The 22,328-nt window shown below is 41.6% G+C and overlaps 1 protein-coding gene across 7 annotated transcripts in view; it reads left to right on the forward strand.

The window, feature by feature from the left end:
• Window positions 1-22,328, forward strand: part of nrg1 (neuregulin 1) — a 57,280-nt gene that overhangs the window by 24,029 nt on the left and 10,923 nt on the right. Inside the window, exons 8-9 of one of the 7 annotated variants that reach the window (XM_026172879.1) lie at window positions 15,207-15,407; window positions 16,234-17,023. The exons of 5 other annotated variants lie outside the window; for them this stretch is intronic. In XM_026172879.1, coding sequence (XP_026028664.1) covers window positions 15,207-15,399 — 193 coding nt within the window. In that variant the 3' untranslated portion in view covers window positions 15,400-15,407; window positions 16,234-17,023. Of the gene's footprint in view, window positions 1-15,206; window positions 15,408-16,233; window positions 17,024-22,328 lie in introns of those variants that run through there. One more of the 7 variants, XM_026172878.1, reaches the window with a different exon arrangement.

Below are 22,328 nucleotides of genomic sequence, written 5' to 3' on the forward strand. Positions count from 1 at the left end.
TACTAACCCCAAGTTGCTCTGTGATGCGTCCATCAGAGTATGAATGTGTGTGATAGTAGTTAGAAAGCACTATGTATAGAGAAAGTGCTTGTGAGAATGGGTGTGATTGGGTGAGTGTGGCATGTTGTATACAGCGCTTTGAGTACTTCGGAAGAGTAGAAAAGTGCTATACAGGGAGTGCAGAATTATTAGGCAAATGAATATTTTGTCCACATCATCCTCTGCATGCATGTTGTCTTACTCCAAGCTGTATAGGCTCGAAAGCCTACTACCAATTAAGCATATTAGGTGATGTGCATCTCTGTAATGAGAAGGGGTGTGGTCTAATGACATCAACACCCTATATCAGGTGTGCATAATTATTAGGCAACTTCCTTTCCTTTGGCAAAATGGGTCAAAAGAAGGACTTGACAGGCTCAGAAAAGTCAAAAATAGTGAGATATCTTGCAGAGGGATGCAGCAGTCTCAAAATTGCAATGCTTCTGAAGCGTGATCATCGAACAATCAAGCGTTTCATTCAAAATAGTCAACAGGGTCGCAAGAAGCGTGTGGAAAAACCAAGGCGCAAAATAACTGCCCATGAACTGAGAAAAGTCAAGCGTGCAGCTGCCAAGATGCCACTTGCCACCAGTTTGGCCATATTTCAGAGCTGCAACATTACTGGAGTGCCCAAAAGCACAAGGTGTGCAATACTCAGAGACATGGCCAAGGTAAGAAAGGCTGAAAGACGACCACCACTGAACAAGACACACAAGCTGAAACGTCAAGACTGGGCCAAGAAATATCTCAAGACTGGTTTTTCTAAGGTTTTATGGACTGATGAAATGAGAGTGAGTCTTGATGGGCCAGATGGATGGGCCCGTGGCTGGATTGGTAAAGGGCAGAGAGCTCCAGTCCGACTCAGACGCCAGCAAGGTGGAGGTGGAGTACTGGTTTGGGCTGGTATCATCAAAGATGAGCTTGTGGGGCCTTTTCGGGTTGAGGATGGAGTCAAGCTCAACTCCCAGTCCTACTGCCAGTTTCTGGAAGACACCTTCTTCAAGCAGTGGTACAGGAAGAAGTCTGCATCCTTTAAGAAAAACATGATTTTCATGCAGGACAATGCTCCATCACACGCGTCCAAGTACTCCACAGCGTGGCTGGCAAGAAAGGGTATAAAAGAAGAAAAACTAATGACATGGCCACCTTGTTCACCTGATCTGAACCCCATTGAGAACCTGTGGTCCATCATCAAATGTGAGATTTACAAGGAGGGAAAACAGTACACCTCTCTGAACAGTGTCTGGGAGGCTGTGGTTGCTGCTGCACGCAATGTTGATGGTGAACAGATCAAAACACTGACAGAATCCATGGATGGCAGGCTTTTGAGTGTCCTTGCAAAGAAAGGTGGCTATATTGGTCGCTGATTTGTTTTTGTTTTGTTTTTGAATGTCAGAAATGTATATTTGTGAATGTGGAGATGTTATATTGGTTTCACTGGTAAAAATAAATAATTGAAATGGGTATATATTTGTTTTTTGTTAAGTTGCCTAATAATTATGCACAGTAATAGTCACCTACACACACAGATATCCCCCTTAAATAGCTAAAACTAAAAACAAACTAAAAACGACTTCCAAAAACATTCAGCTTTGATATTAATGAGTTTTTTGGGTTCATTGAGAACATGGTTGTTGTTCAATAATAAAATTATTCCTCAAAAATACAACTTGCCTAATAATTCTGCACTCCCTGTATAAGAATAAGTCCATTTACTAATTCAACTTCTTTACTCAAATAAAAGCGAAAAAGTACAGGCTCTGAAATATACTCCAATTAAGAAAGTAAAAAGTTGTTGCTTGTTGGAAGATGATTCAACCAGCAGTTTTTTTACAAAGTTAACTGAACCTGGCGCTATAGTAGCCCAGCTTATACTTGAATTACTTTAGTAGAAGATGGAAATTGAAAAAGAAGGAAAAAAACCCCAAACTTTTTCTTGTCTCTAACCAGCAAAATGAGTATGGAAGGGATTAAAGTGGGATTCAGCACATGGAGGAACCCTAAAATTGTAGTCAATAGGGAAAATAATCACAACTCAAAGAACTTTCTATTGAGAACTCCAGCAGATTTTTCACAAACTGTGATTAACTGAGCTGGGCTACTACTGCTCTAAGTTTTACTGCTCTTGTGGATTTACACAACTGAATAGATCAGTGGCACCCAAACTTTTTTTGCTTTTTTGCAATTTGTTTTACAAGAAGATCTTCAGGGTCTTTGAATTAAACTGCAGCCTCTTAGTTGAATCACAGGTAAGATCAATGAACTGGTCCTCCTTGTATGTGCTGAAGTCAGCAGGGGGTGTTGGACTGAAGGGGTCACGGATCCAGTCATATTATTTGGAATCTTGCACCAGGTAATGTCTCTGGAAATGTTTCTGAAGGGCAGACGTGTTTGTTCATGCATGGGATCACTGTATTCTGCAGCTTGTTGTCTTCAATGAATGATTTCAAATTCTCAAATGAGTCCACGTTTCTATCTTTCACTCGTTGCTTCCACATTTCAAGTTTTCTGACAAATGATGTGACTTTATCTGTCAGATGTGGGAGGTGAGTGTTCCTGCCCTGCATCTGTAAATTTAGTTCATTGAGTTTCAGGAACATGTCACTGAGGTATGCCAGTTTCATGAGAAAGTTGTTACAGTTAAATTTGTTGGTAAGATCACTGCCCTCTTTCTTCAAAAAGCTGCGGATCTCATCTCGCAGTTCAAAGACCTCTCTCCTTCCCACATGACAGCCATTGGGACTCGCTGTGATACAAAACGGCTGTGTAGTTGGAGCCCATTTCTTCACACAGTGCCGAAAAAATCTGGGCTTTCACAGGTCGTGTTTTGATGTAGTTGACTGTGGCGATGACATCAGTCATTACCAGTATGGGCCCATGTATAAAAAAGTTATAGTATTACTAGTAATAGACTGCAGCGAGAACTGCCAGCATCTGAGCCAGACTCTGTCTGTCTCGCTCATCATGGTCACCTAAATGCACAGTAATGGCAGGTTTTGTAATAAGGCAGATCACGCTAACATAATATGCACTGTTAGTTGATTATTTACCTGCCGCATTAACGGGAGAAGACGTGCAAACGTTACCGCTGCTGCTGGGTTGAGATTCACGAGTCCGGAGCGGAATTAAAAACACGACATTCATTTAAGGTCATTGTGCGTTTTGTGAGAAAATGCTTTTGCATATTCGTAGTGTTTCCTCCCTTAAACAAAATATCTACTTTATACTTTACAAGTATTGCAAGTTGCCCTGTTGTCATCTGTTCTCGAAAAGTATAACCAAACTTTTGAGCGTTTGAGCCGCCATGTTTCCTGCCAGGTAAATGACGCTCCGCAACGTGGTGACGTCATTCGGGGAAACTGGAATCGATAAGGGAATCGTTTGCAAAAATGGCAAACAATTCCAAGGAATTGAAACAGTGGGAACCGGTTCGCAACAAGAACCGGTTTTTGATACCCATCCCTACTCATTACCCACCGTTGTGCAGGTGAAGCCAAGCGCAAGAAATGCTTCATCATATTTTCTGCTTTTTGGTTTGGAAGGAAGTGGGTTTGTATGCATATTTGGTGATGCTTCAACTTCTGCTTTTCGTTTGTGTGCGAGCCCCGTCAAAAACCTGTCCATTATGCTAGCTAGCAGAGTTCTTTTTTTTTTTTTTTTTGGTTAATTCATACCAAAAATTGCAATTGCTCTGCGCCCTAGACAGTTTCTGTTACTTGGGTGGTTCATTAACAACTAAAGCACAACATTGCCTAATTACCACAGACCTTAAGAAGATATACAAATTGTACTTTGGCTGTCCACTGGGTGACCAGGATAAATCTTGGGGTCAACATTTCTCCTGCAACAGTTGTTCCAGTGGACTTGCTAACTCTGCAAAAAGCAGCAATGCTATTTGCAATCCTGATGGTGTGGCAGAAACCGTGAGATCATCTCAATGATTGCTATTTTTGCCATGTGAAGACTTAGAGACTTAGAGACTTAGAGCTATTTATTGTCATTGTGCAGTTTCTTGCACAGCGAAATTGGGTAGCTAGACCACAAAGGTGCAAAAGTAAGAAGAAGAGAAACCAATATACAACGAAGGGGGGAAAATAAATAAATACAATAAAAAGCAGTGTATATGTATACATATATGTGAGTGAAACTATATACAATGGTGTATGTGTAAGAAACATTGAAATAGACTGGGACCAAAATATTGCACATGAGCCAAAAATATTGCACAGAACATGGAAAGACTTAGATATTGCACATAGATGATCAACAGCACTGTCAGAGTGGATGTGTTGGGGAAGTCTTTACACATTCTTAGTTTGCATTAAGAGTTCTGACAGCCCACGGGAAGAAGCTGTTCTTTAGTCTGCTGGTTTTGCACCTGATGGATCTGAGCCTTTTTCCAGAGGGCAGGATGTTGAAGAGGTGGAGGTTAGGATGGAGGTGGTCCTTTATAATTCCCCTGGCTCTGGAGAGACATCTTGAGCTGGCAATTAAGTCCAGGGAGGGGAGTGGACAGCCAATCACCTTCTCTGCAGTTTTGATGACCCTCTGTAGTCTCTTCTTGTCAGCTGTTGTGCAACCAGTGTACTACACAGGGATGGCGTGCACCAGCACACTCTCGATAGTGGCACGGTAGAAGGACACTAGGAGTTCAGTCTGCCTTATAGGCAAACTGGTGGGGGTCGAAGCTGGGTGGGAGGCACAGGCTTTGAGCACTCTACCAGGTATTCCGTCGGGCCCAGCAGCTTTCCTCTGATTTACTGCTCTGAACACATTGCGGACCTGATGTTGTTGGAGGCTAAATGTGTGGGGGCTGTGCTCAGAGGACGCTGTGGGCAGGGTGGTGTGCATGGTGGGGGTGACTGCAGTTTTCTCGAAGCGGTTAAAAAATGGTTAAGTTCCTCTGCTAACGAGCTGTCCATATTATCTATATTTGTCCCATTGGCTTTGTAATTGGTTATGTGTTTCAGGCCCTCCCATACCTTCCTGGAGTTGTTATCAGAGAGGTGATCTGATAGCTTGTTTGAATAGTCCAGTTTTGCTGCTCTGATGCCTTTTTAAGGTCTGCTCTTGCTCTGCTGTACATGTCCTGGTCCCCAGATTTGTATGCACAGTTGCGTACCTTTAACAGTGACTGAACCTTGCTTGTCATCCATGGTTTACAGTTGGGGTAGACCCGGACCCGCTTTTCTGTGGTGACAGTGTCTATGCAGTGTTTGATGTAACCCAGCACTGCGGTTCTGTGAGTCTCTAGGTCATCCTGTTCAAAGACACTCCACTCTTTGAGAGCAAAACAGTCCTGCAATTGAGCGAGAGCTTCCTCAGAAATGGTATAAATGGTTCTGATGGTGGACTTTGTCCTTTTCCTGAGTGGTGTGTATGCCGGGACAATGAGTAGAGAGAGGTGGTCGGACATACTCAGGTGGGGGAGGGGAACAGATCTGTAGGCTTGCTTAATATTTGAGTCAACATGATCCAAGGTGTTATTTCCTCTCGTAGGGCATTTCACATGTTGTACAAATTTAGGCAGCACAGTTCTTAAGCATGCTCTGTTGAAATCCCCTGCAATGATGTGTACTCCCTCTGGGTATGTCCGTTGCTGTTCAGAGATTATGTCATGCAGGTATGCAAGGGCTGAGCTAGCATTAGCGTCTGGTGGTATGTAGACTGCTGTTATTAGCACTGCAGGCAGTTCTCTGGGCAAGTAGAAAGGTCTGCACATGACAGACATTTCCTCTATGTCCGGGGAGCAGACTGTGGTGATGATCTTAGTGTTTGTGCACCAGTTTGCGTTCCTTCCGCCGCCTGCGTTTCTTGGCAGAGCCAATAACAATCCACGGAGAACCCGATGTTCTGGCTATCTCCGGGGGGATGTTGTGCACCCTCTGATAATCACTGGTAATTGGGATCTGGCTCTTATATCCGATCTTGCATAATTCCAGATGGTTGTCGGAAAATTTGGCTTTACATAATAAGATAAACAAAAGAATAGTAAAAAGAGGAGAAACAAAAAGGAAAGGCACCTAAGTGGAGAGCATAGAGCTGCTGCGTCTGTGCGCGCCGCCATCTTAATTGAAGACAAAAGGATTCTCTGAAAAAACAAGCACAAAATTGTATATATCCCACCCTGGATTCTACAATTCAATTCAATTCAATTCAATTTTATTTATATAGCGCCAAATCACAACAAAAGTCGCCTCAAGGCGCTTCATAGATACAGAGAAAAACCCAACAATCATATGACCCCCTATGAGCAAGCACTTTGGCGACAGTGGGAAGGAAAAACTCCCTTTTAACAGGAAGAAACCTCCGGCAGAACCAGGCTCAGGGAGGGGCGGCCATCTGCTGCGACCGGTTGGGGTGAGAGAAGGAAGACAGGATAAAGACATGCTGTGGAAGAGAGACAGAGGTTAATAACAGATATGATTCAATGCAGAGAGGTCTATTAATACATAGTGAGTGAGAAAGGTGACTGGAAAGGAAAAACTCAATGCATCATGGGAATCCCCCGGCAGCCTACATCTATTGCAGCATAACAAAGGGAGGATTCAGGGTCACCTGGTCCAGCCCTAACTATATGCTTTAGAAAAAAGGAAAGTTTTAAGCCTAATCTTAAAAGTAGAGATAGTGTCTGTCTCCCGAATCCAACAATAAGGTCTGTTCCTCATGATGACCACATGATGGATTAGCTTCTGTAGAAGGTGGTAAGGAACATATTCAAGGCGGATCTAGTTACAATCCAGAGTCATCAGATCCTGATTACGTGACCAATGAAGATTCAGAACCAGAGACTTTTACACAAGTAGAGCTGAACAATCTCGTTTGTGATCTGAATCTGTCAAAAGACAAACTTTATTGCTTTGAGGGTTAAGCAGAAGAATGTGCTTACCAAGGGTGTTACTGTAAACTCACTACAGAAGTCAAAGTCATAACTTGACAGCGTTCTTCACTCCTGATGGCTCACTGTGCTATTGTCATGACATCAACAGAACATCAACATTTAGCAGTTTGTCACAAGAGCATGTTCCCGCTGAATGGCGTCTCTTCATTGATTCTTCACAAAGAAGCTTGAAGGCAGTCCTACTCCATATTGGAAATGCCAAACCAAGTATGCCGATTGCCCATTCTGTTTATCTAAAGGAGTCCTATGACAATATGAAGACACTGTTTGAATTAGTCACGTATAAAAATCCTTAGTGGAACATCTGTGGTGATCTGAAGGTGATTGGTATTTTGATTGGAATGCGAGGAGAATTCACCAAATAATGCTGTTTCCTGTGCCTGAGGTACAGCCGATCTACTGTGGAACATTATATCAAGCGTGACTGGCAGCCATAAGATGCCTAGGAGCCAGGAACAAGCACTGTCAGGTTTCTGCCTCTGCCTTGAGGTAGGCTTGATGAAAAATCTTGTCAAGGCCATGAGCAAAGCAAACTCATCAGGTTTTCAGTACCTTGCTGAAAGGTTTCCAAAGATGAATCCTGCAAAAATGAAGGAAGGGATATTTATTGGTCTGCAGATCAAGACTGTTTTGCAGGATGAAAGTTTGGGAGGCGCTCAAGTGGCTCGAAAGCTTTCTGGGCATTACCTAGTCACCTGCATAAAAGGAAGGAGTTCAGCATCTGCTTAATTCCTACCAGAAACTGGGTTGTCGAATGTCAATAAAAAAACATTTCCTGCACTCTTACCTCAAATTATTTCCAGAAAATCTTGGCATGGTGAGTGATGAACAGGGAGTGTTTTCATCAGGACATTAAGTTAACCGTTTTATGCGTGAATTATGACAACCTCAATCAGGATTTTTTTTCTTAAGTATTTTTATTCATCTTTAGGCATAAAAAAAGATGAATAAAATATTTAAGAAAATATCCTGATTGAGGTTGTCATAATTAATGCATAAAAGGGTTAAATAACAATAATTACAAGGAAACACGTCATACGCCAGGGTAAGGAGTGACACATCAGTGTCCAATGTAGTGGTTTGTGTGCAAGTATACCATCAACACTGACACAAATACAAGAAAATGGCCTTTGAATAGCTGTCCACCACTGACTGACTACTTGTGGATGCTGTACTGTACAAATCCAGACATAGTATACACAAGGGTTTTTAAATAAATGGTGGTAGCTGACTGACACTGACCTGAATATTTATTGAGTACTGAAACAGTTAATTGATTGGTGCCTGTGGTTTAATAAAGACACTATGCAAATCCATTGCAAATTAATATTACTCATAATTCAAAAAGTTAATGTGAGAAAAAAAACTAAAAGCAGATCTATAAACTGGTTTAGAAAAGTGTGTTGTGTTTCTGATTTTTACAAACATGTTTTTGTTTACCTGTGTTATCAGAGACAATGGTTCTATGGCACATAAATTTAATAGTAATAATTGTGTAATTTCCATTTTCCTGTTCTATCAAAGTTACTTGAAAAGGTTATGGCAGAACAATTAACTGATCATCAACCAATCAATCAACTGTTTTATCCAACACATTTTGGTTTTAGATGTTCTACAAAAAATGAAAACCGTTACTTTGCTGAGAATGTTATGTGCAATTTAGATGATGATAAAGTTGTGCCAACAGTGTTTTTTGACCTAAACATGGCAGTTGGCTTATAGCATAGGTGTCAAACTCTGGCCCGCGGGCCAAATTTGGCCCGCAGCCTAATTACAGGGAGTGCAGAATTATTAGGCAAGTTGTATTTTGAGGAATAATTTTATTATTGAACAACAACCATGTTCTCAATGAACCCAAAAAACTCATTAATATCAAAGCTGAATGTTTTTGGAAGTAGTTTTTAGTTTGTTTTTAGTTTTAGCTATTTAAGGGGGATATCTGTGTGTGCAGGTGACTATTACTGTGCATAATTATTAGGCAACTTAACAAAAAACAAATATATACCCATTTCAATTATTTATTTTTACCAGTGAAACCAATATAACATCTCCACATTCACAAATATACATTTCTGACATTCAAAAACAAAACAAAAACAAATCAGCGACCAATATAGCCACCTTTCTTTGCAAGGACACTCAAAAGCCTGCCATCCATGGATTCTGTCAGTGTTTTGATCTGTTCACCATCAACATTGCGTGCAGCAGCAACCACAGCCTCCCAGACACTGTTCAGAGAGGTGTACTGTTTTCCCTCCTTGTAAATCTCACATTTGATGATGGACCACAGGTTCTCAATGGGGTTCAGATCAGGTGAACAAGGTGGCCATGTCATTAGTTTTTCTTCTTTTATACCCTTTCTTGCCAGCCACGCTGTGGAGTACTTGGACGCGTGTGATGGAGCATTGTCCTGCATGAAAATCATGTTTTTCTTGAAGGATGCAGACTTCTTCCTGTACCACTGCTTGAAGAAGGTGTCTTCCAGAAACTGGCAGTAGGACTGGGAGTTGAGCTTGACTCCATCCTCAACCCGAAAAGGCCCCACAAGCTCATCTTTGATGATACCAGCCCAAACCAGTACTCCACCTCCACCTTGCTGGCGTCTGAGTCGGACTGGAGCTCTCTGCCCTTTACCAATCCAGCCACGGGCCCATCCATCTGGCCCATCAAGACTCACTCTCATTTCATCAGTCCATAAAACCTTAGAAAAATCAGTCTTGAGATATTTCTTGGCCCAGTCTTGACGTTTCAGCTTGTGTGTCTTGTTCAGTGGTGGTCGTCTTTCAGCCTTTCTTACCTTGGCCATGTCTCTGAGTATTGCACACCTTGTGCTTTTGGGCACTCCAGTGATGTTGCAGCTCTGAAATATGGCCAAACTGGTGGCAAGTGGCATCTTGGCAGCTGCACGCTTGACTTTTCTCAGTTCATGGGCAGTTATTTGGCACCTTGGTTTTTCCACACGCTTCTTGCGACCCTGTTGACTATTTTGAATGAAACGCTTGATTGTTCGATGATCACGCTTCAGAAGCTTTGCAATTTTGAGACTGCTGCATCCCTCTGCAAGATATCTCACTATTTTTGACTTTTCTGAGCCTGTCAAGTCCTTCTTTTGACCCATTTTGCCAAAGGAAAGGACGTTGCCTAATAATTATGCACACCTGATATAGGGTGTTGATGTCATTAGACCACACCCCTTCTCATTACAGAGATGCACATCACCTAATATGCTTAATTGGTAGTAGGCTTTCGAGCCTATACAGCTTGGAGTAAGACAACATGCATGCAGAGGATGATGTGGACAAAATACTCATTTGCCTAGTAATTCTGCACTCCCTGTACATTTGGCCCGCGGAGCCATACCAAATTACTATTAGAGCTGGCCTACTGGTATTATACAGTTAATATGTATATTGTTTAGTATTAAGCTTTGCTTGTTCCATATTCAGTTTTTCAGCAAAACTTGTTTGAGTCCATAAGAAAAGATTCATTCTTATATCTAGAGGAAGATTTTTTTTTTCAATAAATATTAGCGTTAGCCCGCGACTTTGTTCCAGTTTTGAATTTTGGCCCACTGTGTATTTGAGTTTGACACCCCTTGCTTATAGTGTCAAAAAGACAGTCTGTGTAAACTGTTTAAATTTGATTTTTCAAAATACACAGTTAATTGGTTTGAGCCATGTTGTATTATGGTTTTATTTAATTGAATGTTGTAATTTTGTTTGTTTGGATTTTGAATATAAAAGCCAAAAAGTGACAAAAAAAATGAATGTTTATGAATTTGTGATACCTATAAACTCTATGTGCAGCATATCAGTTTCATGCTCCAAATTGAAACTGTTTAAATGTTAAACTGTATTGTCCCTTTTTAAAGAAAAAAATTGTCCGGGCAACAAATTAGTTCTTTGATTGAGATATGAGCAGGTCTAGCCCATCGGTTGTTAACAAGAACAGCAAGCCCCCTCCTTTCTGCTTACCACTCACCAAGCTGTCACTGCCACCCCGAACAGTGTGGAAGCCTTCAATAGATACACTGTCATCGGGAATGTCCTGTTTCATCTGTATTTCACTAAAGCACATCAGGCTACACTCCAGATACTCCATCAGACTCCAGAGTAACGCTATTAGTTCATCCATCTTGCTTGTTAGTGACCTAATGATCAAGACAAGAGTAAGAACACCAAGAAAAACTATATATAGTTGTTCCCTCGTTTATCGTGGGTGTTACGTTCTAAACATAACCCGCGATAGGTGAAATCCGCAAAGTTGTATATAACATTTGTATTCTATTGTATATATTATTCTATTTTATTCTATTGTATATAGTATTTTATTTTATTGCATTCCAGTGTTTTCTAATTTCTGCTACATAACTTTGCACTTTTGCTGTAACGAAACAAATTTCCCACCTGTGGGACTAATAAAGGTCATCTTATCTTATCTTATCAATTATTATAGATGTTTTTAAGGCCGTAAAACACCTCACTACACACTTTATAGTTTTCTCAGACAGGCATCGACATTTTCACACGTTTCACTCTTGTTTAAACAATCGCAAAGTTCAAACCTTCATAGAAAAATAAGTCCAGTATTATAGAATGAAACCAAAGATCAAACCCTCTTTTCAGGTCAAGAACATGGGAATAGAGCAGCTGCGAGAGAATGCAAAATTAATGAATCAATGGTGCGGAAGTAGAGAAAGCAAGAAGAATAAGTTGATTAAAGCTTGACTTATCTGATTGTTTGGTTTTGCTTAATGTGCCTTGTAATCCTTTGATGCTGACACTGTTGTGTTTGTTGTCTTCTGCTAGCGAAGATTTATGTAAATTTGACAATTTGGTCTACAGCCGATCAGGACACAGAACTCAATGTGCGGTAAAAAAAAGAAGCAAAACTGGACCCCCCAAAAATACGCGAAACAGCGAGGCCGCGAAAAGTGAACCGCGATATAGCAAGGGATCACTGTACATAATTTTAAACTCTACAGGCAACTTCTTAGCCCACTGAGCACTTGAATAGATATTGACCAAAGTGAACCCTATATATGTAGAGTGCTTTTTCTGTGACTGGCTGTTTACAACCATTCTATCCACGCATCCATCCATCAGAATTCTTCCCCTTATCGGAGGCTAGATCGCCATCCAGCACTCTAAGCAGAGGGCCCAGATCTCCCTCTCCCCAGCCACCTCCTCCCATTTATAAGGACAACACCAAAGCATTCCCAGGGCTTGTATTTGCAACCTCATTCAGTCACTACCCAAAGTTTGTGACCATAGTCGAGGGTGGGGACAGATCTGGCGGTAAATTGACAGCTTCGCTTTTACATTCAGCGCTCCCTTTTTCTACTTTGGGTAGAATCTCACATCGGACCTGTACTGGGTATTCCAGTCTTTTATAGCTGAGGATCTTATTCTGAGGTGCTAATTCTCAGTCCTGCTGCATCTAAACGCTTCAGTGCAAACTGGAGGTCACCACCTCATGATACCAACAGATCCACTTTATCTACAAAAAGCAGGGATGAAATTCTGAGGACACCAGAATCTGTGACAAAGAGTCCAACATGCACCAAAAATGAGTACAACCTATTGGCAGCAATGCAGACCAAGCTCTCACAACAGTTGTGCAGGCCAGATACCGCATACTCTAGAAACTCCCCCAAACGATACTCTGAGAGACACACTCAAAAGCTTTTTCCAAGTGCTCAAAATATATGTAGTCTGGATGGTAAAACTCCCATGCACCCTCACATATCCTTAAGAGTCTAAAGAGATGGTTCAGCATTCCATGATCAGCACAAAAACCACAATGTTTCTCCAGAATCTGAGGCTCGACTAACAGACAAACCCTCCTTTCCAGTACCCAGCTTTGTGATACCCCCATAATTAGAGCATAGGGTAGCATGAGCGAGCCATAACCCCCAGACTTTACTTGCTTCCTCTACAGAGGAACTTTCAGTGAAGGTCCCAGACACGAGTTATTATAAATTAAATCAAATTCAGTTTTTATATAGTGTCAATTCACAACAACAGCCACCTCAAGGTGATTTATGATGTAAGATAAGCATCCCACAGCAATATAAAGAAAGCCCCAACACTCAGATTAACCTTACAGCATTTTTAATAGACAAGGCCAGTTCACAGCATTAAACCGAGTTATACTGTGGCATCAACATAAGCACAGTTTTAAACAGATTTTTTTTATAACTTGGAAAATGAGTTTGCCAAATTAATTATCAACAGTTATTTTTTCTGTGTAGCTGTGGAATTACTGAAAACTGTTTCTGGAGTACTTTAATGTTCCAGAAATCTTAAAATGCAAAGGTTATGAAGTCTCTCGACTCCTGTCCAGTTAGTCTGTTGTATAATATGATACATATTTTTATGAAAATAAATCATCATAATAAGGAGCACAAGTCATTCCTAAGAGAAGTAAAAAATGTTTAAAAATAGTCATCTGAGTAAATATAAGTTTCCAGATTTAAACAAATATAAAATTTGCTCTGTCCTATCACCTGAGGAAAGTCGGGTTGATTAGACTGAGCAGAATTCAGCTTTGAGAATAGAGTTACCTGTGAGAGAGTGAATCTATAACAACACTCACAAAGCAGAAACCCTTGCATGTATCATGGCTTCTTTGTGTGGGTAGCTGCTGAGTTCTACATGCATGGGTTGTTGAATTCACATGTGAAGTTTTAATTGTTGTTAAGAGCATGAGAGCATGTCATGAGAGCAAAAATACTGTCTGTGCTCTCATGACTGTGAGCCTGCCAGAGGGGAGGGAATTAAAAAAGAGTTTGTCCACTGGCATGTGATGTATCCATTTTATGTTTCCTGAAGTGAACAACAAGCTCATTTGTCTTGCTGGTACTGAGGAGCAAGTGGTTGTTCTAACACCAGGATGTGAATCCCTGGACCTCCTCTCTGTAGGTCGTCTCATTGTTGTCGGTTATCATCCCCACCACGGCTGTGTCATCTGCAAAATTGTATATAAAAATTGTGTTATGAATAGGGGTGCAGTCTTGTGTGAAAAGTGAATATGAGAGTGGGCTGAGAACGAAGCCCTGGGGTGTGCCATGGTTGAGGACAGTGCTGTGATGAGTTCTCCAAGTCTGTCATGCTGTGGTCTGCTGGAAAGGCTATCAACTTGGCATAGTAAGAACAGCAGGACAGATAAAACTCCTGGAACAGGGAGTCAGTCTGCAGGCTCCTCTTTTAGAATAACGGGAAGCCAATAAAGAGAAGCTAATATGGGAGAATTAGGGCCTCTTTTTATTTAGTTCCTATTACTACTTTTGCTGCAGTGTTCTAGAACCACTGAAGGCTTTTCAGGAATATTTCAGAGCGACCTGATTATAATGAATTGCTGTAGTCCAGTGTTAGGAGTAATGTGAGAACTAGCTTTTAAGCATCATTTTGAGACAGGATATTTCAAATTTTACTGATATTGTCCAAATGAATGAAGACAGTTCTACATATTTGCTTATTGTGTGTGCTCAGGGAAATATCCTGACCAAAAATTACTCCAAGATTCCTCCCAGTGTAAAAACCTCTCTCATTGGTTGCCTTTTTTCAGAGGCAAACGCAGTATCCAGCATCATGTGCAGTGAGAATATAACATGTTTACCATTTTCCCAAAAACAAATTCGGATCCACAAAAATTAAGTATATTCAAGTTAGGGAACAAGAAGGCAAGTATTAGAGCCAAGAAACCACTTTGTTTTAAATGCCTTTTTTAAGTATTAAGGAGGGAAAGAAGGCCTTTTGAAGGAAGCTGGGGCAGAGGTCACAGCTCATCAAGAAAGTTTGAGTTATGAGGTACCATAAGATAAGGTCTGCACTGACAATACCTCAGTCAATGTGTGCTAGTCCTGATGGTCTCAATCCAAATGGACTCAAGTCCTTCTGTCCCCCCCGGTGTGTCCACCTCCTGGTGAACATTGTGGACAACTACTCTACTATTATTTTGCTATGCTTTTGAAAAGGTCACTTCTCTTTAGATGTAGAAAATTGTTTCATCTAGTAAGATAAAAGATGAATAAGATCAGAAAAAATTTACTGGGTACTGGTTTTTCCTGATGACAGAATTAACACTTGCATTTTAAATTGCATACATGTTCATACATAGTTCATACATAACCTGGAATACAAAACATACTTTGATAACAGAAAGAAGATATTCAGTGCAGAAATTTTTCCCATATTAATTGCTTTAATGGTCTACAGGCCTAAAGACTGTCATTATGTAAACAACGCCCTCCCTGTCTCTGCAGCTGGAGTAATGACTGGAGCAACAGTGTACAGTCTGACACTGAGTCTGTCTCTGTGATGTCATTGGCGGAGAATAGCCAACGTGCCACACAGGGTGCCCGGGGTCGTCTGAATGCCACCGGTGGCACCAGTGACTTAAGTGCTCATTCAAAGAAGTGCCGAGATGCACCCAACTCCAACAGACACTTGCCATAAACTCTAAGGTAATTGATTAATTAATGAATTAATTTTCAATCTGAACCATGAAGAATATGAACCCAATCCTTTAGGAGACATCTAGCCTGTATTTCTGAAATGGCAAAAAACCAGAAAATTGCTAAATCTATATGGTAAATACTTCAGAACATATGATGTCACTATCGTGTGTTATATAGTGTGCATCAAAGTCCAACACTACTGTCTCCAAAATATGACAATGGAAGAAATGGAAAAATAAATAAAAATAAAATGTTAATAGAAAGTATATACAGCTCATTGAAATCGAAAATGAATACCTCTCAGAAAATAATTCTTGTCTTTCAAGAAAAATGGTACTTACAATGAATTATTTTAAAAGATCATTTGAAATATTTGAATATTTCATCATTCAAATCTGTCTACAGTAAGTTCATACAAATATGACATAATCAAAACCTAAAGGCCAGTGTTTCTGTTGAGTGAAAGACTTGAGTGCTTTTAATTTGAAATGGATGCAGGAAAGATTTATTTATTTATTTTTGTATGATGTTACGAAGTATCTTTAACAATGTGCAGCAGATCTAAGATATATAAAATTGAAATATCATATCACATGTTTGAGTTTTATAGATAAAACAAAAGAAATTAAAAAAAACCAAACAAAAGTGCATGAGCTGCCACTTTTCTTCACCATAGCTATAGTTATCTTATCATTATTCTGACTCAACTATATTTTGGTTTTTTCTTTGAGATATTTTTTTGACTTTGTGAACTTGTACTCTAAGCAGTAGTTTGCAAATTATTGTAAAAATCCCATGTATTTACATTCATGAAAGAATTTTGCAATTGCAGACTTCGACGATATACCTACATCATCAAAAATGTTCTTGACTTGGCAAGATGTTGTGAAGGAATTTCCCTAAACTTCTTAATCATGGAAAAAAATCTACAGTCATCCACTTTAGTTGTCTTCCAGGCCTTCTGGTGATTCTGAGCTAGCCAGTGGATTCCTGCTTTTTAAGGAAGTGCCAGACTGTTGACTTGTTTATCTGACAAGTTTTTGCTATCTACACTGTTACAAAAAGAAAAAAAAAGTGTTTGGTGCAAGTCAGAATGTCATTCCTGTACCACACTACTTTGCATATCCAGAGAAGTTGGATCACACAGAGGGAACACTGAGGGAGGAATTTAAACTCTGTAACCAGACTATATTAAGAATATTGTGGATGTACAAATAAGTATTTTTAAACATGCAAGTTTTAACATAACTTATATTTTTTTATGTGTCTTTATAAAGGCTCTCTGCAATGTCTCACATCTTTTATCTCTAAAAGAATGGGGCCCATGTATATGAAATTTATAGTATTATTATTAAATATTTCAGTACTTTATAACAATTAGTGAAATACTTTTTCAAAACCCTTGAATTAAAGCTGAAGTTCTGCATTAAAATAACATCTTAACTGTTTCATTTAAAACCCACTGGGGTCATGTAAAGAAGCAAACTGACAAAAATTGTAAGCATTGCCCTTGTAAGCATTGAAGAAAAATTAAAGAGGTCTATAAAATGTATCCAATTATTTAACCAAAAGAATGGCTTAAAAAAACTGGCTGAGAGAAAATAGAGGATTGTGTAATTTTTAAAAACATTTTTGTTTATTTTTGTTTTTCTTCTTTAGACACAGAAAAGGAGAGCAATAAAATGAAAGAAAGAATTTGAGTATCCAGTGAGGTTAGGAAGTGGCTACTCCCTCAGTACTTTAATGAAAACTAGAGTATTGGTTTGAAAGTGGTGCTAATCACCATACATGCAACAGATTCCATTTTTGCCACTGCAAAGTCATGCTGGTTCTCCTCTGACAACTGTCATAGCAGAACCCTTGACCTGTTGGGTCAAGCAAGATGAGCAGTGGTTACCTAATTACAATAGCGGTTTTTGATACGGGCGACACAGGCGGTTGCCCGGGGCGGCATCATGGTGGGGGCGGCATCACGGGCATCTGCAAAAAATAAAAAAATTAAAAAAATTGCTTGTACTCATGCTGCCCCGACATCAGTCAGCGCAAATGGCATAGGCACCGATCGGTTTTCTATCGCCCATTTGCTGGGAGTAAGGGTGCCCTCCGTTTGTGAGGTGTGCCAGCTGCTTGCGGCACAGGGAGGAGAGGGCAGGGTGGCGGGGGTTTCTCCGGCTGGCTGGAGCAGCATCTAATAACCAACTCGCAAAATAAAACAAAATAAAAACAAACCAACAAACACAAAAACACCAGACATTATGATACAGACTTATAATTTGCACCGATGTCTTTTTGAAATTCTATATGCGAAAAGTGAGCGCGAGCGCCTGCTTGGTGCTGAAGTCAAAGTAAATTTTATTCTCATATTCGCTATATACAGTACAATAGAGAGACTAGACGACAAGGCTCCAGTTACAGCAGTGCAAATAAACAAACAATAAATATAGGAAGAGTAAGAAAAAAGGTATCCACTTTAGGACTAGCGGTAAAGAGATCAATAACAATTTAAAATTTATAATTTACAGTTTGATGATTTAAAATCTCACACACAACCTGTTGAAAGTGGAGGGGACCCTGCTGCTTCCAAATAGAGCACATTTCATTCATAATGTTGTAAATCCAAGCCTATTATGTATTCATGATTTGAATCCTGGGTTGTGTGAAATCCCAGCAATACACCCTAGACAAAGTGAATCTGTGAACTAAGGTGTAGGTTTGTTAGGTTATGTTGTGGTGATCTTCGGGTTGGGGGATTTGTGTTCATACGGGAGTGCAAAATTAAAACCAATGGAAGATGGACAAGAAAAGTTCAAAGCCATCAGGTCCTCATTTTAGAAAATAGAGAAAATAAGTGGAGGAGAAACGAGCAAAAGATACAGGCAAGCAGATGTGTCATTGGATCATGGCAGGTCATGTATACTGAAACAATCAGAACCAGAATACTTTATTAATCCCTAAGGAAATTATGTAGGTTACAGTTGCTCCAAAAACAAATGGTAAAAATAGTAACAGTAACAGACTAAACTCCAAACAATACATTATGTTACAGATTTTAATATTAATTATACATTGTCAATTGTTGATTTGTCCTCTTCTCGTTGTATGACAAATTATGATGGCTGTTTGGTAGCCGTTTGCATACTATGCATACTCTCTCTCTCTCTTTATGTGTGTGTGTGTTGTCGTGGAAATTTATTAACAAAGCCTGCAGACCTGATGAGCAGTTAAAACCCAACACTTTATTTCCCATGCATGAGGAGAGACGTCAGTCAGGCGGCACTGAGAGTTGTCTCTGACAATGAACAGTTCAGGTCCTTTTTAAAACACAGTCATAGAACAAAAGGCTTTTACTGTTGCAGTTCACACCTTGGTTCTAAACAGAAAACCCTCTAACACCTTTGAGACTCTCCCCCACTGTGGGGCCAAGCCTACCTGTGTGAGCTTCCATCTCCTGGGAGACATTCACCAGGTTCTCACCGTCTGTTTCCCAGTGTGAATGAGGTGTGAACCAGACATACTAAACTAAGTAACATCAAAGCATTTCATCAAGACAATACATTAAAGAGAAATCCTACTACAATTCCCACCCTCTTGATTGCATCCCAATCACTAATACCAAGGATTTCTCTTCCTAACATTCTGTTAATTACATCAGCAACATTGCACATTCAAAAAGGTTTCACAATATCCATCATTCTTACAGTGTCAGGAAAAATAACTTCACTCATCACAATCATCCTCGCTCTCGCTATCATCAATGTAATCTTCAGCTTTCAACAGGGTAAGCTGCAATTTGGGAGACTCGCTTTCTCTTGTCAGTGCCACTGTGATTAATCTACTCAATAGGGTACGGAGGCATGGGATCAGACAGCAACCGCATCATGTGAGAATGGCAATACAAGTGGCTATGGACATTAGCAACGACATCACTATGGCCTTATACTTCCCAAACTGTCTGTTGAACCACCCGTCTAAGGGGTTATTAATGCCGGAGTCCTCTGTCATTTGGGATGACAGTGTTTGCAAACCTTCCAAGGCTCTGGTTACAGTGCCGCCTGGAGCTGTGTTTTTTGGAATGAAAGTGCAGCACAGAGGACCCACCATAGTGCAGACCCCCCCTTTTTCAGCCAAGAGCATGTCCAGAGCCATTCGATTCTGCCAGGCCATCAAGGATGCGGCAGCCAGCTGTTCAGATAGGCCTGCCACTGCATCCCGTGTCAGATTTGGCCAGTCGCTGGACGTTGTAATGGACATAGTTTATTCTGTCCATATTCTTATTCGGAGTTACCCATAAGAAGATAGACTCGAAGCCCCTGCAACCTGGTTAACCAATTTAAACTCATCAGGGACACTTCTGGGGACACCTATAGCGTCTATATAAGTTGTGGAGTTTTTAGTCAAATCAAAATCTTGCGTTGTGGTCCTACGGGCCGTTCCCACATGGGTCTCTGCAGAGGTGTGGGACCCTGCTAACACTATAGGGAGAGCCAACCTCACAATGGTCCAGGTTCCTGACCAGCTGCTGGGCAGAGTAGGCACACCACTTAACACCTTGTCAACGCACCACCAGAACAGATCGGCTCAAGCCACGTTAATGCTGCTCATATTTTCCCATTTTGTGACATTTATTATTTTAGCACACGATAAATCATCAGGAGCTCCTACGGGGGTGGCATTTACTCTGGTTAGGCATGGGGAGAACACGGGGGGGGAGTGGTAGCATGCAATCAATTCCTGGTCTGTTCTCCCAGAACAATAAAGGGACAGGCACAGTGAACAGTGTGGGGCAGGCTGCAGAGCAGGCCACACAGTCTGTCATGTTGCTTACACTGGCCGTGTATGTTATCCAGTCAAGCCAAGTATTTGGTGGTCTGAATGTTTGCTCGGCTGTGGTGGCGGTGACCTCTGTTGCATTAACACGGGTCATACTGTGGTTTGGGCTTAATGCATGATGTAGTCTTACCTTCATTATGCCCATTGTGTCTGCACCGTCCTGGTCCACTCCTATGATTAAATAAAAGGAGTCTTCTTTGGAGTCGTGGCATTGTCCTGGGAAGTTTGGTCTCCTGGAAAATGGGTTCCAGAGGGCAATCATCAGCCCACTGAAGAGCATCAGGGCTACCCCAGTGATGAGCTGCTTCCTGGCTTGTTGCATCGTTGCAGGTAGAGGGTAGACTGCCTACTACCTGAATGAGGTGCGGGGATTATTCTGTCCCGCTTGTCTCGTCCGGTTGTTCCTCCATTCCAGGTGATTCTCCTCCAAACAGCTTACAGTGGCTGGCGTGGATCCAAGTAACTCGTTCTCCAACCTTCACCGCTGTTTGTGGCCAGTAGGACTTGGAATGGGCCCAGCTACCGCTTCGCCTTCCAGTGTCTCCTCCTGAAATCCTTCACTAGCACCCAGTTCCCTGGTTTGAACGGGTGCAGGGGTCCTTCTGCTGGCCTGGGCAGGGCTGCTTTCACTGCTCTGTGTACATGCGAGAGAATCCTGGAGAGATTTTGACAGTACACAATCATTTCGCTGTTGCACTACTCTGTGGACATGCCTGTCCATTTCGGGGGTTCTGCCCCCTCTCTGGCAGGTCGTCCATATAACACCTCATAAGGGCTGAGGTGTACTGGGGGTTTGGTCCGTGTGCGCACATACATCAGCACGAGGGGAAGTGCTTTTGGCCACGTGAGGCCAGTTTCTTCACAGCACTTCACCAGCTTGGACTTTAAGGAGCCATTCATTCTCTCCACTGCACCTCCAGATTGTGGGTGATATGCACAGTGTGTTTGCAATTTGAAACCTAGTCGCTCACTGATTTCCTTCAATGTCTGGTTCACAAAGTGAGTGCCATTATCGCTTGTGATTTTCCCCGGGATATCCCACTTGGGAATGATTTCTGACAGGAGGGCTTTTGCCACTGCACTGCTGTCTGCACTTTTAGTGGGGAATGCTTCTACCCACTTAGAGAACATGTCCACTACCATCAGACAATACTTCTTTCCCTCGGCTGGTGTCAATTCAATAAAATCCATCATTAGATGTTCAAAAGGCATATCGGGGGGGGGGGGGGGGGGGGGGGGTTGCAGTGTTTACCTGTGAGACCCACATTGTTGGTCTCACAAATGAGACACCTTTTGCAACACCTCTCAGCTGCTGTGGAAAAATCCTTTGGTGAACCATAGCGATGTTACTGCTTGTAGCTTCACCCCTTTAGACACATGGTCTAACCCATGTGCCCATTTTAGAAACCATGGGAAGAAGTGGTTAGGCAGACATGGGCGGCCATCAGGGGAGCGCCAGACAGATTTGACCAGTGTGCAGCCATGTTTGCGCCAGATTTCTCTGGCTGGGAGGCAAATGACTGTACAGCAGGAGATCAGCGAGGCTAGGTGTGGGCAGCGGCGCCAAGACAAGTTGGAAGGGTAGGCCTCCTTCGGCGGCTGCTTTGGCGGCTGCATCGGTGGCAGCATTTCCTCGGGAGACAGAATCAGTTTTACCTGTGTGTGCTGCACACTTCAGTACAGCAATGCGAGCAGGTAGGAGGATGGCGTCCAGCAGTGCTGCTACCTGGTTAGCATTCAGGTTGGGCTTCCCATCAGATTTCAGGAACTTTCTGTGTCTCCACAAGGCGCCAAAACCATGTACCACACCAAACGCGTAGCGAGAGTCAGTGTAGATGGTGTCCGACTCACCCTCCGCAAGTTTACAGGCTTCTGTGAGCGCCACAAGTTCCGCAGTCTGTGCTGAGAAGTGTCGGGGCGATGAGCCTGAAACAAGAGTAGCATGATCAGAACACACAGCAAAACCCACCCGGTTAGTTCCACATGAATCGCGTGAGGAGGAGCCATCTACATATAACACAATGTCAGAGTTCTCGATGGGAACATCTAACAGGTCGATCCGAGGTGTACAAGTTTCACCCAATACAGCAGTGCAGC

This window comes from Astatotilapia calliptera, chromosome 7 (assembly GCF_900246225.1).
Source record: "Astatotilapia calliptera chromosome 7, fAstCal1.2, whole genome shotgun sequence".
Taxonomy (NCBI): Eukaryota; Metazoa; Chordata; class Actinopteri; order Cichliformes; family Cichlidae; genus Astatotilapia; species Astatotilapia calliptera.